The 18,751-nt window shown below is 40.5% G+C and overlaps 1 protein-coding gene across 1 annotated transcript in view; it reads left to right on the top strand.

The window, feature by feature from the left end:
- Positions 1 to 5,909, top strand: part of LOC111216944 (nesprin-2-like) — a 44,449-nt gene extending 38,540 nt beyond the window's left edge. The window contains exons 11-12 of the mRNA XM_022738608.1: positions 2,040 to 2,095; positions 5,652 to 5,909. Coding sequence (XP_022594329.1) covers positions 2,040 to 2,095; positions 5,652 to 5,835 — 240 coding nt within the window. The 3' untranslated portion in view covers positions 5,836 to 5,909. The remainder of the gene's footprint in view (positions 1 to 2,039; positions 2,096 to 5,651) is intronic.
- The last annotated feature ends 12,842 nt before the right edge of the window (positions 5,910 to 18,751 follow it).

Raw genomic sequence — 18,751 nt, 5'->3', positions numbered from 1 at the left:
TTTCCTCAGAATAAATTGAACCTCAGGTCAAACTTTTAATTTGTCCAGTGCTTTGGTTTATGACCAAATACCTGCAAAACTAATGGTGTTCCCATCTGTTTAATAATCATTAGCAAATGTTAGCATGCTAAACTACTATGGTGAACATGTTAAACATTATACCAGCTAAATATCTGCATGTTAGCATTGTCACTGACATTAGCATTTAGCTAGCTTCTCATCCAGCTAGCATTTAGCACCGCTGTCCCTACATATAGGCTCACAGCGCTGCTAGCATGGCTGCAGACTCAACAGGCTTGAGCTGTGTCCCAGTTCAGGGTTTGCATCCTTGAGAGGCTGCATCTGAAGACTGATTGCAACTAGACTGTCCCATTTCAAGGGCACCTTAAAATGCATCTGTCTTTTTGTGGCCCAACCTATCCCAAGATTCATTGCGCACCGGTAAGGAAAATGATAACTCAGCAAACAACACTGACAGAGAGCCTGAGGATTACACTATTAAATGTAAGTATTGGGTTTCAGCTCAGTTCAACAGCTAATGGTACAGCTGTTAAAACCACGGGCCTTAAAACCTCAAGTTTTTTTGTGGGGAAAAAAAGTCATGTGTTGTCAAGGTTGCTAGGCGACAGGAGCCGTGATTTTCCAATGCAACAGCAAGGGCGGGCACAGCTGGTGACACAAAGCGAAAAACCTGCGTAGGCCATACCGTCCCATTTTGGTTCAGCCCTTGCGGTCTACACAAACACACTACGCTCTGCAACTCAAACTGCCAATGTGAGAGCAAGCAGCTTTTGATAATAATGATCAAGAAAAGCTCCGTTGTTTACTCAGGTTTAGGTAGACCTACTGATTTGTCTCACAGACTCAAAACATCTGTTACACTCATTCATACACAAATTTGATTCTGCTACTACAAACCCATGCATGGGTTTGTAGTAGCACCCACTGTCAAATGTTCACTTTCAGAATGAAAAGCACACAGACTTGTTCGGTGCTCACTCAGTTCTTTTATCATTGATTTACTTTTTATCTCTAGATGGTGGTGAGTCCCCGAAATGTGAGACTAGAAACAGATTTTTGTCCCCATAAGGTCTTCAATTCATGTAAAGTATACTCATACACATCAAAGTTCCAGCACACACACACTGAGTGATGTCTCCTCTCATCAGAATCTCCATCAGCAGTCATAATCATACATCTTTATTTTCCTCTGTACAGAATTCCCAGATTCATCCACCTTCTGTAGAGATGGATTTCTGAATAACTGTCCTCTGTTTTCTCTCTCCAGCTCCACGTTTCTCTCTCCATTAGACTTCATTGGCCTCAGCCTTCATTTTCTCCCCCTCTCTCTCATTACTGGTGAAAGCGTCTATTTATTCTCCTCTTCCTCTGTCTAGTCTGCCGTTCCTCGAGCCGACGAATGAATCCATAAAGTCTTGATTTATGCGTCGAGCTCTGGCTGCACTTTTAACTGTCGCCATAAAAACAGGAGAGAAACACAACCTGACTTCCTCCTTTCCTTCTTTCCTCGGTGGTTTACAGCAGTGTATACAAACTTAGAGCTGAGAGAACAAACCAGACTGAGAGAACAAACCCGGACTGAGAGAACAAACCCGGAACTGAGAGAACAAACCCGGACTGAGAGAACAAACCCGGAACTGAGAGAACAAACCAGGAACTAAGAGAACAAACCCAGACTGAGAGAACAAACCAGATTGAGAGAACAACAATTAAGTATGGATGCTGTTTGTAGCAGGTGTATTGTCATAGCACATAATACAGACTGCCAGAGTATTTCATCTGTTCACAGCAATTAAAATGTCAAAAAATGATTGATTTGATTTATTGATTAAAATGATAATAATACAAACAGCACCTTAAATAAGAAGTTGTGTCACTAATACCCCCAGGGGAGGAATAAACTCTATATGTGCAGGCAGATATTTTTTAAGATGATTCTATTCTTGAAAAGTTTTCCATGTGAAACTGAGACGTTGCCTGAAACCACTGAGGATTAACAGAAGCTCTGTGTTCTTCAGGCTGAAGAAGAGATGTCCTGTTGTGAAGAAGCCGAGCGTCTCCTCTCCGAACAAAGGTGAGAAAACACAGAAACAGTCTAAGCTGTACACAGATGAAGCGATAACAGACACAGGCCGGCTGTAATTTATGAGATATTTACAAAACCACAGAGATAAGCAGAACACTGTCCTTTATATTCACAAAGAGAAATCTTTGAGGCAAAGCACGGAGGTTCAGTGGCTTACAAAGAGTGAGATGTGTGATTCAACAATACTGTGCAGTGTTTGAGTTCGAGTTGCGAGCTGCACGGCATTTACTTGCTCTACCAAGAACATAGAAAACACACATCACACATCTTCTCTGTTTAGTGGAGCCAAGTCATTGATGATTTAATGTTGACGGGTATCAAAATGAACTGGAGCTGGTTTCATCAATTAGTAGAAAATAATACAAACTCTTTATTGCGCCAGGACTCGAGTTTCAGTTTCAGTTTCAGTTTCAGTTTGGGACCCTGACCAGGACCAGGATTTTAGAGTCGGCACCCTTCTGCCCAAACTTCAGCTGCATGAAGGAAAATTCTTAAAATGTTTAAATTATTTAGATTTTTCATATTTTAGTTCAGTTATATTTCCTGCAAGTTATATTTAATTAGAAACTGCTATATAAACTCAACAAAACTCAAATAAGTGTCTCAGAACCTCTCCTCTGTTCTCCCTGAAACCAAATTACATAATTCTTCCAACAGAAAACAGGGAGCAGTTATGAAGAATTCGTTATTTACATATATATTTATTTTGTTGCCATAGAGGTAGTCACATTTAAATATAGTGAGTGACATTGTTATTGATATTCTTGTTAAGTGAACATGAGATACAAGTTCAGGATCCATCAGGGCCCTGCTGCGGAGTCAGACCACCTCACAGTCTTTTTCTATTTGTTCCACTGCAGCGTTTAATCCTTTTATTTTACTATAATCTTCTTTTAGGGTTTGTATTTGTTTGGCTGTGTTTCTCCATTTCTGCCACATTCTGAAGAGAAATGTTCTCCATCTTTTAGTTTCTAATTAAATACTCCACAGACATTCATTTTCTCCATAAGTTCTTTTTAACCCTTGTGTTGTCTTCACATTCTGTATACTCCCCTTGTCCTCCCGGTTCAAAAATGACCCGCCTTCACTAAACCCCTAAAATAAAGAAGCTTAATTGAATTTTTAACACCAAATGTAGTTTGCATAAAGAAACAACCTGCCATTCATCACAAACTGTGTGAATATCTGAGTTTTCCCTCTTCACAGTGCAGAAAGACGTGCATTTATTCAGTGGACCCCACTCGTTTTTATTATAACACTGCTGTCATAATTATCTTCTTTACTAAAGTAGAGGTTTATTGTTAATATCATAATTTCTTAAGGTACTGCAGAGGTGGTAAACAGTATTTTTATCAAGAGATAATACTTGTATAGCCTAAGAAAGTAGCAGAAATGTGCAGAAAGTAGTTTTGAATGCATTTCATTGGAGGCGCTCCCAATAACAGTCAGGGTTTTTTTCACCAGTGAACAGTTATATATTCTTTTCTGTACAATTAGGAATTAAACAACACAATATATATGTCCCCATTTTTTAACCATTGCTACCCCCCAATAAGTGTGTAAACACAACAAACAATAATTAACCATAAAATATACAAATAAAATGTGAACAACATAAATGAATCAACTAATTAGCACATGTAGGGCAGTACACAACTGTGTGTGCATGGACTTGCCGATATATTTCTCACATGTGCAGCACACAGTATGTGTTTTAGGCCTACAGTCATTCATTGGTGGGCAGACCTGACAATTCTTACTTGCCCCAGCTGGGGCAGCGGCTGGGGCAGCTGGATCCTCCCCTCCTGTAGATCAGGAAAAGAACCAGCCCCCTGAACAGCTTGGGTGGTTCAGGTTATGGTTAGTATTAGGCTGTTCAGCAGTAAAACGTGCACTCATGGCTTCAGCACAGAGAGAACTCGGGGTACTGTCATCTGCAGCACCTTTCCAGCCTCTGAATGTCGAGGTATTAGTGAACAATTCTTTCAAGAAATCTTTATTTTTTGTCTGAAATTGTTTGAACTTGAGTCATGTCTGGGGTCGTGGAAAGATGATGCTGCACCTGCATGAGAAAGTTGTAGTTCTGTCTAAGATTAATCAGTAGGACACAAACTCAATTGCTTGTGTGTGTGTGTGTGTGTGTGTGTGTGTGTGTGTGTGTTGTTTTTTTAAGTGTGTAACTGACTCTGTAACTGTGATTTTAACTGCCGGGTCAAAAATGACCCGAAGACAATCTTTGTACCCTGGTGGTGTACAGCTTACATGGAAATAGAAATAAAGGCAATATTTCACTTTTCCTAATGTTGGGCTCACTCTAGGAAAAGTCATCGAATTTCAAGTTGAAAAAAGATCATTTAGGGAGTTTTCTCTGCTGTTAAACACAGTGGCGGGTCATTTGACCCGAAGACAACACAAGGGTTAAAAGGATTGGTGGTCTTTGTGAGTTTCCTCCAGCTTTCTCCCACAGTCCAAAGACGTGCATGTTAATTTAATTGGAGACTCTAAATTGCCTGTAGGCATGAATGGGGGCATGAAGGGTCAGCAATGTAATGGATTGGCGATCTGTCCAGGGTGAACCCTGCCCTTGCCAATGTCAGCTGGGATTGGCTCCAGCCCCTACCGTGACCCTAAAAGTAAAAGCAGTATGGCTAATGAATGAATGAATGAATGAATGAATGAATGGTTGACTGCTAAATACAGGTGCAGTTTTGAAATGGTGGTCACTGTTGTGTCATCACATCAACTAAATATTGTAAAACCAGCAGCACTGCCTCCAACATCTGGAATTTGGATTTGATATCCAGGAAGTTGTCCTAAAAGCTAGGGGTGGTTGATACCACCACTCTTTTCGATCTGATACCAAGGAACACAGAGCCAGAATTTCTGATATCAATAGTTTTTTATTATTAACAGCGACTTATGTATTTCCATGTAGGGGAGAGCACTGTCATAATTTATGATTATGTATGCATCATCAATAGGCTAAATATTAATACATTATAATGCCTACTAAATGATTTGCCAAAGGTTATCAGTCATTTTAATGCTGGTAGAATTTATACCTGCTACCTGTGAGACCTGGGTTTGATTCCCAACTGAAGCGTGTGGTAGCAAGTGAAGCAGAACAAGAAGTGGCTTCATTCATTCATGCATCACTTTGTAAAGAAAAGTACTACATGGATGGCAGTACTCCTCTTTCATGCAACCATCACTGCATTCATTTTTGAGAGAGAGAGAGAGAGAGAGAGAGAGAGATGCAGCAAACGCACCAGGCTGGATTTGAACCTGGGCCACTACAATATCGATATTTTGGTGGATCGATCCACCCACCCCGGCTGAAAGCAGGTGGAGAACAGAGGAACATGTGACATTCTGTAGAAAAAGCTGTTAGCCCTCTACACTGAGTTGTGTTGACACAGTTGGTTTACTCGAGCTGGATAGATGTAGATTTTCTAGCTTCAGTAACGGACAAGACAGTTGGTCTTAACATTGCCAGAATTTTAATCTCCAAAGACAGACACTAACACCTCCTCCTCCTTCACAGTGTGACCTCCAGCAACGGGGCCGCCTCCTCCTCCCTGCATCTCTACCTCCTCCTGGCTACAGCTCTGACCCTGCTGGCCTGTCTGATCTGGATCGTCCTGGAATCACCGTGCCAATCCAGCAACAGGATGCCACGTAACTTTCACCTGGCGCTGAGATACGTCAACGGGCCCCCGCCTACCTGAGGACCGCCCAGAGACTCTCATGGACAGAGTTTGGACAAAGCACTTTCCTCAGGCTCTACTGGACAGAGGTTCACAGCTCATATAATCTCAGAAAATGTGCTCATTTCAATGAACCATACAGTTTCAGAATAGGAACTCGGGGTTAAACTTCTGAAAGCTGGAAACAAGGCTATGATCCCTAATGCCACCAAGAAATACAACCACATGCTTTGTTTGATCCTAACAAATAAGATCAATTTATTATGTTGCTCCCCACCCAAGATCTTGTCCCCGTCACTTCCAGCTTTATCTTTAAAAGTCTCAGTTATGCCGTTAGTTATCCCAGGGCAGAGAAATCTAAGAGCTCCCTGCTTAAACTATTTAACATAACTGAAGCAGAGTGAGTGTGAACAGGAAGTTGTAATATGTTGTGATATATTTTTATGTACCTCTGAAAGTCAGTGAAAACATTCATAACTGCCTTATTTTACCAGACTGATGCTACAGTACATTATTGTAGCATTAGCTGGTTGAATGTTCACACTAATGTTGTGTTAAAATCTGATTTTGTTGGTTGTAATTTCAATGTGAAAGTTTAGAAAAGCCACAAAGGAAACATAAGTACGGTGGCCCTGAAAGCTCAAAGCACCGCAACTTAAGAAAACACATGCAAACAGACAAAACACAAGCAAATACAGAACAGACAAATTTTCAGCAATTTGACAGTGAACGTGCTGCAGATACACACAACAAGACAGAAGTGTTTCCACGGGACACGGGTTTCCACACGTCCAAGCAGGTGCATCACTTTTTAGTGTCCCCCTGGAAACACTTCTTTTGTGTTGTGAGTATTTGCAGCACATGTGTTGTCAAACTGATGAAGATGTTTTCTGAATGTATTTGTGTTTTGTCTATTTGAATATGAGCTTTCAGGGCCACCGTACATAGATGAGCTTTAATTGTTAGACATAAGAGCCCGTTCTTACAGCAGTCGCTAGGCTAACACTGACAGTCAGTTAGCACGGAGAAGAGCAGCTGGAAGTGATCACAGTTTAAGCACATGTTTCATGAAGTGAGGGCTGAGTGTGTTTTGAAGATGAATCATAAATATCATAGACACAAGAAATCAGATCATGTCTTCTCCTGATGTCGGAGCAGCCGGGTTGTTTATTTCCTGATTTCATGCAATTGTAGAAACGTAGCAGTAGCACTGTAGAGAGGTGAAGCCAACAGTCACATCCTGACGACATTTATGACACATTATTGTATAAAAATTGAACAGAGCAGGGTCCGATGGCTATGACATAGGGTTATATCTTTAAACTGCTATCTGTGCTAATGTAGCTAAAGCTAATCTAAAACATTTCTGCTTCACGACTTCTCTCAAAATGACTGTGTGTAGGTTTGTTTGACTGCCGTTCATGTCAAAGTGATGAGGTATTTAAATGATATCTGACTGTCCCGCCTCACCATGATAGCACTTGTATTTGTAATTCATAAAGATGTTTCGTAACAAGTTGTATATTCACAGTGCAAAAAATTCTTGTCTGTTTTTTTGTGGTTTGTTGTTTTTTTTTCATGCTTTTTGTCCCAAACTACAAATCATACACACTGAACATCACTGCTTCAGATTTATGAAGGTGGTTTTGCTCGTCAACTGTCAGACATTCCACTTCTATGAAGATCCTGTTGCAGAGACGTGAATCTTTCTGCAGAGATAATCCATCAGTTTCTGTTCTGTTGCTTGTGGCAGTCAGAGTTGTGTTATTGGTGCGTGGTGATCCATTTAAAATGCAGCTGTGTTTGAGAAAGGCTGCACTGCTTTTCCAAAGAACAATAACTTCACCTTGGCCAAAATCAAAGCGTACACATGATAAATGATGTATCTGCAGGTTAGTTTCATGTCTCTGCAAGTTGTTTTGCAAAGGAACGGACACAAACACTTTTCTGCCTTTACCACTTTTCTGCCTGTTTGCAGAGGCAGACCTGTCCACGCAAAGGTTCAGTCTGTTTGCAGACATGGGCAGATGATGGAGTTTACGTCACACAGGCTCTAAAAAATATGTGAGCTTTAAAAAAACAATGTTAAGTGTATCTGATACATACTAAAGAGGCTAAAACATGAAAAAATATATCTGAAAAAGAAGTGTGAGGTGACGTTTGATCCTTTCTGACTGAGTTTTTTACTTTTTTACTTCAATTTACGTCAATTATGTCATGTTACATCTTAAAGACGGTGCTGCCTGATTTATTGTGTTTTAAGTGACTGAAGCATTTCAGGTAACACATTACATCACAACTGCTCTTTTCATTGATTCAGTCATTTGTCAGAACTGCATGAGAGACTAACACCCAAATGTCTGACTTTATCAGGGGAATATGTCAGCCCATGATGATGATGATGATGATGTTGACATTCTTAAGGCTTTAATAGGTTTGACAAAATAATTGAAAAGGGAACTTGGTAATTCAGCTGCCATCTAAACGTTTCACCTTTAGTAGAAAAACTGATATTGCATCCATTCGAATGTTGTTGCCTGTGTTTGAAGATGTAAATAAAATGAATTGTATGAAACATTTGAACTTTCTAGATCATTTTGTGACGTCTCAGAGTAGAGATTGATTGACGGCTCATCATAATCTCATTTGACTGAAGTTTTTTTATTTCTTTCATGTATGACTTTTAATCTGTTTTATTTCTTTTCCTCATGGAGTTCAACACAGATTGGAATTTAATATTTGTCTTTTTAAAACCATCCATCATTTTCCCCAAACTGTGGTAATGAACGTGAAAAATATTGTCACTAAACATTTAGCAGAACTGAGATTATATCACTGGTCTTATCTGCTGATTTTCTAGGTTGAAACCAGATTTTTTTTTCTCCTCTAGCTAAAGCATCGTATGTGTGTGTGTGTGTCTGTGTCTGTGTCTGTGTCTGTGTCTGTGTCTGTGTCTGTGTGTGTCTGTGTGTGTGTGTGTGTGTCATGTTACCAAACTTCATTTTTTTCCCACATTCAGTTGGGGTGAAACTTCAAAATCTTCAAGCTTCATCAAGACAGAACATTTTTACCAGTGTCTTTCCTCTGACACTTTAAATGTGGTGGAATCCAAATTCTGCAAGTAAATATATTTTTGTTTCTATTTTAGTTTTGAATATATTAGTTTGAATGTGGTGTTTGTCTGCAGGATGAGTGCATGGAGACAAGAAAATTCTGTTAAACTGGAGCTACGAGCAAGAATGGATCTACCCCTGACGTCACTCAGTGGACTTTATACAGTGAGTAGTGTGAATGTGTGTGAATGGCGGCAGGTTTTTACATCGTCTTACAGCAGATTTGCGTGCTGTATCTCATGCTACCTTCATGTGTGGAACGCAGACACTGGTGATACTGCTTACTTAGGAGGATTTAACTGCAAGACAAGCAGTCTGTGTGTGTGTGTGTGTGTAACCATGCAGCATGGGTCTTTGTCATCGTCAGCAGGAGATGTATAGATCTTAGTGTGTTTCCTACAGACGAACCAATTGTAACTACCAACGACAGTTGACAGTTTGTATGCTCTCGTAATTCTATCTTTGTGAGGACTGACTCAAAGTTTAGGAGGACATCTTTGCAAAGTGGGGACATTTGAGTCAGTGGTTAGGTCTGTGTTTAACAGTTTAACCTGGTTTTACACACATTTTGAATTTGGGCTAAAACTAAAAAAAAAGGGCCAAGATTCAATAAAACTCTAACAGAGTAACAGACTGATACATTTTTAGCTGCAATTTAAAAGTAAGAACTATTATAGTGAATGAGACCTTGTGCAGGTTTGTTTGTTTGTAAGGTATTTGGAGCTGAGAAAATAAAAGCAGCCTTGCTGTGAATGGACTGAGCATCAGTCCCTGTCAATAATAGTAAAAGCTCGGCTGAGTATTGTTTGAAATGTTTTGATGCTAATGCAGATTTAATTCTTAAGTTCTTAAGTCAGTTCTGCTATGACTGTTTCATTTCAGATATAAACACAAATTTTTCTAAGAACCTTTTCTTAATGAAACACAGTATAACGTCAAAATGATGATTTAAATCAGATCAAAGAAACAGAGTGGGGTCTGTTCACTTAGGCTCCATCCACACGACTACATTTTAGTTTTAAAACATATCTCTTTTGCTATGTTTTCGCCTCCCGTCCACACTACTCCAGAGCACCTAAAACAGAGACTTTCAGAAACTCGCTGGGCCTGTTTTAGTTTGAAAACTCTGGGGTTATGTTTTAGTCTGGACGGGTGAAAACTGAAACCTTTGGAAACAATGACATAGACACCCACGGCCGCTTCCTGATTGGGTCTCATCAGCCTGGACTACCAGTGGTGAAAGCAACATGGAAAATGAAAGTGTTACTGACCTTGTAGTCTTTGTTAGCAGCTGCTGATCAGTTAAATTCAGCATTTCAACACTGCGGCTGTCTTCCCTGTTCTTCCCTGAGTATTTTTTGCAACTAATCAACTGCAGAGTAGACAATCTACTTCCTGTTTACACCAGCTAACACATGCCCAGTGTACGTGAACGGATGGAGATTGTTTCTATTTTAAAATGCCGTTTTAAAATATTGTAGCCTTAAACATTTGCCACACTCTCAATGACTGTCAACAGGTGTGTGTGTGTGTGCGTGTACTTGTACCTCTATCTCTGTGAGGACTCGTTTAAACCTTACGGAGTGAGGACATTTTGTCCTCACAAATTCAAAGGGCTAGAGTTAGGTTTAGTTCAGGGTAACGGTTGAGGTTAGGCATTTATTATAATTATTTCAGTCACTACATTATGTCAATGAGTGTTCTCACAAAGATAGAAGATGTACGTGTGTGTGTGTGTGTGTGTGTGTGTGCACGCTCTGCTGGTGATCCAGTTAATGAATGTACTCCATCTGTTTGGAGCGCTGGCAGGCTCACAGCTGGGACAAAGATGATTATGATATCTGCTCATTAAGAAAAAAAGAAAGAAGAAATCTTTTAAACTTCCTTCCTGGGAATCAAAACAAGACAAAAAACAACAGTTTCATTTATCTTTAAATTCTAAAATATGAGCCATGGGCATGGTTTTCTCCCCCCACAGGAAAAAATGTCTTCTTGCAAGATCAAATCTTTTGCTAAAAAATCTAATAAGTTTAAATTGATCAGTCTAATAACCAACAAACCAAGCCAAGAGTTTTAAGCCGCTACTTTAGTTAAATGTTTAGTTTTAACTTGGCTTTAAAGAGTTTAAACTCAGACTTGCTCATGTTGTTTAGTGTGAGTGGCAGCATCATTTCTCCACACACACAGAACTACATATCTGTTCTCACTCTCCCTGTTCGTTTCACTGTCCGTTCTGCTTCTGTGTGCTGGATTCCACTTTATCTATGCATTGTCCAATATAGAGAGTATGTGTTTGGGTGGATAAGGCAAGTTTTTCAGTATCTGCGCGTGGAAATGTGATGGCGGTAAGGGGAGGATGAGTGTGTCTGGGGCCACCAGGCACATGAATAGACATGATTGTTCCCCACAGCTGAGAAAACGCCTCAAATTCAGTTAGAGGGCAAATAATTTCATGTTAGCCGAGGAATCTGCCCATGGACTTTTAACCCCGTGGTTGTGAGGCTTGAGGGAAAGACTAAAAGTTTTCAAATAATGTTCTTCTAGCTGTTTACTTTAAATTTTAGACAGATGACAGACCTGCATGAAAAATCACAGCCTTCCTTTGAATGAGGCCTCAGTCCAGACGCCAACGCAGAGGGGAAACTCAGCAAAACATCTGAACCTAGCGCAACATCTGCCAGACTACAATATGACGTCATCAAGTGGGGACAGCCAGTCAAATACAAGAGTGAAATTATATTCCTGGTGGATTATGTTAGATTACACCAACAATACCTAAAATGATTGCCGTGATGATAACTTTTAGTTAGTTATATCCCGTCTCAGAGTCGTATAAACCACTGTGCACTGTTTTGATCTCTTACTAAAACTGGACTTGGATCACATCTGAATCAACATGACTTCACTAAAATAGTTTTTTTAATGCAGAGGTGTTTTCAGTTTGAACAGCCACTAAACCTGTTGAGATGATCAATCCTGATTTGAAGAGTAATTAGATCAGGAGTGTCCAACAGGTGGCTCGCGAGCTACCAGTATAGTTCACCCCCTGATTTAGAGAAGTTCACCCAAAGATTCAGAGAATTTAGTCAGTACAAACCATGGATATGTAGGTCAGACATAAAGCAACACAACTTTGCTCAGTAAATCTCCAAATGCAACTAAATCAAATGCACAGACATTCTCGTTCTCGTTCTCTGATTTCTAAGCCCATTTATGGAGGTTTACGTCTGTGTATTCAGGTTTGACTGAGAGCTGACTCAGATTTCTGTCTGATGTGAGTTTCAGATGTTTTGGATGTTGATATTTGATGATTTGTTAAATTATATTATTCATCATTCATTTGGTTTGTAAGACATGAGGAGCTCTCAGCCACTTTGCTTGGAGAGCCCTGCTTTACAGACAAAAGACATTTATATGCAATGACAGCAAAATAAGCTATGGAGCCACAAAGTACAGAGCTTCTATAAGGACATGAGCAACGTTTCTAGTGCACAGTATAGTACTCCACAAGTCTGGTCTGAATTTGCATCGAAAACTGCTGCGAGTTTTTGTTTAATGTCCTCTGAGGAGACTGTAGGTTCTTGGCAGTCACCAGATATCAGAATCTGTCTAGAATCTGCTTTGGTGTTGTCAGAGGACTTTGCCACAAACATGCAATTAAAGGTCACGTCTACATCTATTTATGGATCAGTATGTTTTTGATGCTGCGTCCAACAGTTTCTGTTGCTTTTCAAAGCTGGCAATTTGACAATCACATCCATTCCACACAATGAATGTGTATGAGAGACATCTTTTTTTCTTTAATATGTGCAATTGATTGTGAGTCCATAATTTCCCCTTTGAGAAAAGACTGCCCGAAATGTGTGCTGTTATCCACCTTTTACAGATGATAGCATCTCGTCTGTCAGTGTGATGGGCGCCTCTGCCCCCACCCCCTCCCCCAAGTGTGACCATTTAGAAGAGCCATACACACTTTTGCCTTCGAGACAAATCAATTTTGAGCAAGTGTGAGAGTGGAAATCAGGCTTGTGCACATACAACACTGAGATTAAAACCAGCGATTTATGAAACGCTTTTATTTCTGCAACTGCGATTTGTAATGGTGCCGCTGATGGGGACGTCAGATCAGAACACAGGTGTTATGCTCAGCTTTATAAATCTTCAGTAAGCACATATGCATGCATCTTGTAGTTTTCATCATGAATCTCCAGAAGTGAATGCTTTTACCACATGATTGCAAACACAAAGCGAATGCTAATATTCAACTCAACAGCTGAGGAGAAACAAACAAAGAGAGAGAGAAGGCTGAGGGCGAAGAACTGAATCCACATTCCAGCTCTGGAGCTGCTGCGTTGGGGAATTTAAGATATTTCAGCCCTTATTTATGAAGAGCACACTGACTGTGTTGTTGTGTAATCGGGGCTTCAACTGCATCTATTTCTCTCAAAAAACCTATTCACTCCTGCAGCATATAGACATGTCCCATCTCTGTTTGCTGCTGGTTTCTCACACTGTGGCGTCTAGAGCCAAACTGCGGGGACAGTTTAATATTCTGACATTCTGATCTGATCTTACTGAAGACCTGGGTTGAAGGGAATTTTAAAAAACACCTATACATTTTTTTTGTTTTGTCTGAACAGATGTTAAGAAGAAAATGAGAGCCAGACAACATTATTGCATTGATTTAATTTAAATCCAGCAGCAGTGAGCGACTGTGGTTAATCTGATTTAAAACGTACACAGAGGTTACAGTGAAATTTAAAGAAAATTGATGTGAGATAGAGACATGCTTTTGATTTAATTGAGATGTAATGCAGTTAGTCTATTTACTGGGAAAAGCAAACAACAAAAATGCTGTTTTCTGGCTGCTGTCTGTATCTTACCTTCTCTGCTCGTATGAGTGTATAGGGCCACGGTATTAAATTAGGTTTGTGTTTCTCAGGCAAGTGTGTTCATGTGTTTACTGTGTGTGTCCGCATGTTTGTGTGTGTTGGTGGTAGAGATACAGACGCTCAGTGTGTGGCTCCGGGCTGGACACACACTCCCTGATCTGTAGAACGAATGAACCGTCCAAATTGCCGTCCTGGACAGACGTGTTCTCGATGTCTCTGTGACCTTAAAAGACCCTCTTTTTAATTTTATCATCTCAAACACATTCTCAACATTTCACTTTACCAAATAAAAACCCCACAAAGACCCTTTTTCTTCTCATTAAGCGAAGGATCAGCCTGTGGAAACGCAATATCACTGTGTTTGTGTGTAATAAAAAGAACTTTAAGTCTTTGTCAACATAATGTGGAAAATGTTCTTAAATCAAGTATCTGGGAAGTTGCACAAGCAGTTCATACAGTTCATTCAGAAAGTCTACAGACGCCCCCAATTCTTTCACATCTTATGCTGCAGCCTCATGCTAAAATAAAAAAATCATATACCCCATTATGACAAAGCAAAAACTGAATTGTGGAAATTTTGCAAATTTATTAAATTTAAAATGTGATTAAAACACATTTGTATTAATATTGCATTGACATACTGTACGTATTCAGATACTTTATTATGACACAAATCTCAGGTTCCTCCATTATTCCGGATCATCTCTGAGATGTTTCTGCACCTTGACTGGAGTCCACCTTTGATAAAGTCAGCTGATTGGACATAATGTGGAAAGACACACACCTGTCCATATAAGGTCTCAAAACTGACAATGCAGATCAGAGCAGAAACCATGAGGAGGAAGGAGCTGCTGCAGAGCTCAGAGACGGGACTGTGTCAAGTTCTGCTGCATTGAAGGTTCCCAGGAGAACAGTGGCCTCCATCATTTTTAAATGGGCGAATTTTAGACCGACCACGACTCTTCTAGAAATGCCGCCTGGCTAAACTGAGCAATCAAGGGGAGAAGGGTCCTGGTAAGAGAGGTGACCGAGAGCCCAATGCTCACTCTGGCCGAGCTCTAGAGATCCTGTGTGGAGATGGAGAAACTTCCAGAAGGACTGCTGGAAGTTTGACGGTCCACCGGCAGACAGGGATTTGAACTGCTAGTCCCACCTGTGCTCTGGTCTCATCTCTTTCTTCTTCAGTGGAGGAAATTCTGGAAGGTCGCTCTCATCTGAGCGCTGTATACTGCACTGTACCATCTCACCTGCAGGGTGGGGCCTGTGTGTTTATAAATGTGAGGAGGGCCAACGGTTGACCAGGAGGGACTCACATGAACGTACATGCATCCGTGACCAGCCCACCTACCAAAACAAAGAGAAACTCAGATTACATTACAACACACACAGAGGGGGTGTGGCTTTGTGCTCTGCTCAGAACGCCATTACTCCACTATATCTTTACATAGAAAATATGTGTTTGCTGCTGTATTCATGTTTAAAATCTTGTTTATTGAACTTGAAATAATGTGAAAGGACATAACAATGACCTCTAGGCCCCTGCTGCTGTATGTCACTGAAGAGAGCCATGATAACATAAGTGAGGTTGGAGGTTCAGCTCCCTAATAATTAAATAATATAATAAAGTAAATAAGACTGACAGTGATTACTTTCCAAGGAGCTTTAATGCAGATAAAAGCATCCACCCACTGGCTAATAATGAGCCTACACCCACAGACTCACCAATAATGGTAGCATTACGTGCACCCATCTGTAAGATGGGACATGGGTGTGTGTGTGTGTGTGTGTGTGTGTGTGTGTATTGGAGGTCTGCCTCAGCAGTGTAGCACAGGATAAAGTCGGGATGTTCCCCTGGCTAATGGCTTTGGATTGGAGCCCTCTGTGGCAGGACTGACTGACCAACCAGCTGCTGTGTGAAGGAGTTTGGTTTACTGCCAAGTCAACACACATCGCAACCACACACACACACACACACACACACACACAGCTGAGACAGTAAGCTGACGTTGGTGAGACTGTGTGTGTGTGTGTGTGTGTGTGTGTGTGTATAGCAGGAAGCTGTGTATAGCAGGAAGCATAAAAACGGGAAGATGTTGGGGTGTTTTTGGTTCTCAATTATTTAAACTGATGCTCTGAAGGAATCAATAGAAGAGCAGACTGACTGGAATATTTAACAAGCTAATGCTGAAAGCTCTAAATGCTCCATGTAGCTGTTCAGAGCTCTTACACACCTTCATTTTAACCATTCAAACCCCCTCTTTTTCAAGTTTCTCAAAATGTAGAAAAACACTTTATCATGGTGAGTGGCCGTTTTTGAATGGAGGGAAACTTGGTTGTACATACTTGAAGATGTTTCACCTCTCATCCAAGTCCAGCTGCCCTCAAATCAGACTTTCTTGGAGAACCCGAGACCTGGACGACTGAGAATCTGCATTTTTGCATCTGCTATCAAGCTACAGTGAAATGAAAAATAACTGATAATATGAAATATGCAGATATCCTGTGCAGAATTTTTATCCACATTTCCCCAAAATTCGACATATATGGTATCTTTGCAGACGTCTGTGTTTCTGCAGAGTGAGATAAAAGAGAGGCACAGACACAGAGTGAGAGCTCGACCTCCCCAGAGAGTTTGAAGAAAGACACAAAGACTGACTGTGAAAGTTAAAGAGTCAAGACGGAGAGATAAAGGAGGACACACTGGTATCTCACACTCAGGACACATCCAGAGGTGGCAGAGGACGCATCCAACCACACGTCATGAATTGAAATTCAACTCTTAACTGCATTTAAGGACTGCCCAGTCAGCTTTTTGTGCTTGGGACGGGTTCATTTTGTGTTGTCTTTCAAATGTAATTAATCAGGAAATTCCTCCCTTTCACTTTCTCTCTGACTAGAGACATAGAGTTCAGCTGCAAAAGTATTTTTTATTTCAGGCTCTGGATCTGAAATTAAAAGTCTGTTCATCTTCTCATAAACACAGTTAGGTGAGTAACAGTTAAAGGCTCTGATGGACATGAAACTCTCCTGGTTGAACCATCAGAAGAGCAACTCTGCTCGTAGAGATCTGGTTGTTCGATTAAAAGTCAAAGGTACAAACCTGTGGACATAAAAACTGGAGGAGCAAAGTCAACTACAGCTCCCACAGTGCATTTCAGTAAGAGAAAATATGCATAATATTCAGTTTAAATCAGTTCACTTTTGGATTCTGGGTCAGTTGTGGAATACAGTCAATAAATAGGTGCCATGTTTTATTCCCATCCGCAAAACAAAGTGTTTTGAATTTCCCACAACTGTGATTCACACCTCAGATTTTTTTGCACAGCTGTGGTGGCTCATGGGTATTCTGATATCCACCTTACCAAACAGAAAAAAACACAATACCCCAGAAACAAAGTTGAAATCCTCAAGTGATGCTTTGAACCACTGATGTTTACAGAGCAGCTTCTTCTCGATACTTTCTTGGTGTGTGTCATCAGATTTTAGATAAACTGCCACAAACCAGTTGACACACTGTTGTGGACAGTTTCCTCTTTGACTGGTTGGTAATACGGCCTTAAATAAAATGCCTGAAAAGTCACAATCCTTTGTCACATTGGTGTAAGAATGCTGTAAATCCATTAAGCAGTCATGACAGGTGTTGAGTAGCAGTAGGTATAGTGGACATGTCAGTCAGTCTCATCTAAGGGAGACAAATATATGAATTTATATGAACTTGGCTCAATATGCAGCGAGTGGTTGGAGTTGATTTGAACACTAGAAAAAGACAGGACGGTGTTACCATCGCAAAGATAGTGTAGTCTTCATTCAGCTCCCTGGGGTTAAAGGTTAACCTGCTTTAGAGCCTCAGTAGATTAGGACTGGCCCGGATCACTGCTCCCTCTGGTCCAATCACTCAGTCTGAAGGAAATCTGTGTCAGATCTGAGTATCAGAGCTCGACCGCCTCAGTCCTCCCTGTGGAGACCAGAACAGACAGGTCCCTCAGTGGGATTGAGACTCATCCACCTCCGCAGGTTTTCAGGGTCCACTCCTGCGTGTAAAGGATCCAGACGCTGGACCTGGACCTATAACCTTTAACCTATAAATTATAGAGAATGATTACATTTTGATGGAGCATTTATATTTTAACCAGTGCAGCTTTTTCTAGCCTTTACAGCACCTATCACATGATGCTACTCAGCCAATCATTGGAGAAATGAAAAGAAAGTAATGTCCCCCACATTACAGTGGACTAGAAGAAGGAAAGAAGGAGAGGATGATAAGATTTGAAATGGAGTTAACAAAAAAGAGGAAAGAGGGAAAGTCAAGCTACACATTTTGTTTCAAATTTTTTTTAAATTAAAGACCCACTCTGGTGAAAATCTCTATCCTTGTTAACATGTCCATATACAAAAAATCTGTCAGCACCTTGAAGTGCAGTGAACCAATGACAGTCTCATAAAAACAGATTCAATCAGCCAGGGTTTCATACGTCTCAAACCTAAGAAAACCAAGCCTGTTAGTTAGCATTAGCACAACCACGAACGCTGTGTTCTGATCCGTCTGCTAGTCTCTGGTTCTGGTCTCAACAGACTCCTCATCTGAGTCTGGGTCTGACTGAGGCTCAAACATGAGGCTGAGTCTCTCTGATGTTTCCTCCTCTAACCACCTTGATGCTCTCTGCTCTTTGCCTGTTTACTTATTATGTGGGAAAACCGTATGTTGAACAAAATATGAATCAGAGTATTTTAAAACATGTCTTGAGAGGAACTTTAAACACCTTATTTTAAGATGCACATTTTTCAAAAGCTGTAATATGTAATTATTGCAGTAATTATTTTCCCGGAATGGAAAAAAGAAGATGATTATTATTAGAAAAGTTATTATAGATACACCACCTGGTCGTCAGACTGACCAGTGTGTGTGAAATTATTTCACTGTGATAAATGTGC

This window comes from Seriola dumerili, unplaced genomic scaffold (genome assembly GCF_002260705.1).
Source record: "Seriola dumerili isolate Sdu_G_001 unplaced genomic scaffold, Sdu_1.0 BDQW01000036.1, whole genome shotgun sequence".
NCBI lineage: Eukaryota > Metazoa > Chordata > Actinopteri > Carangiformes > Carangidae > Seriola > Seriola dumerili.
Note: the sequence above shows the minus strand (reverse complement) of the source record. Positions and strands in the feature narration are given on the sequence as shown.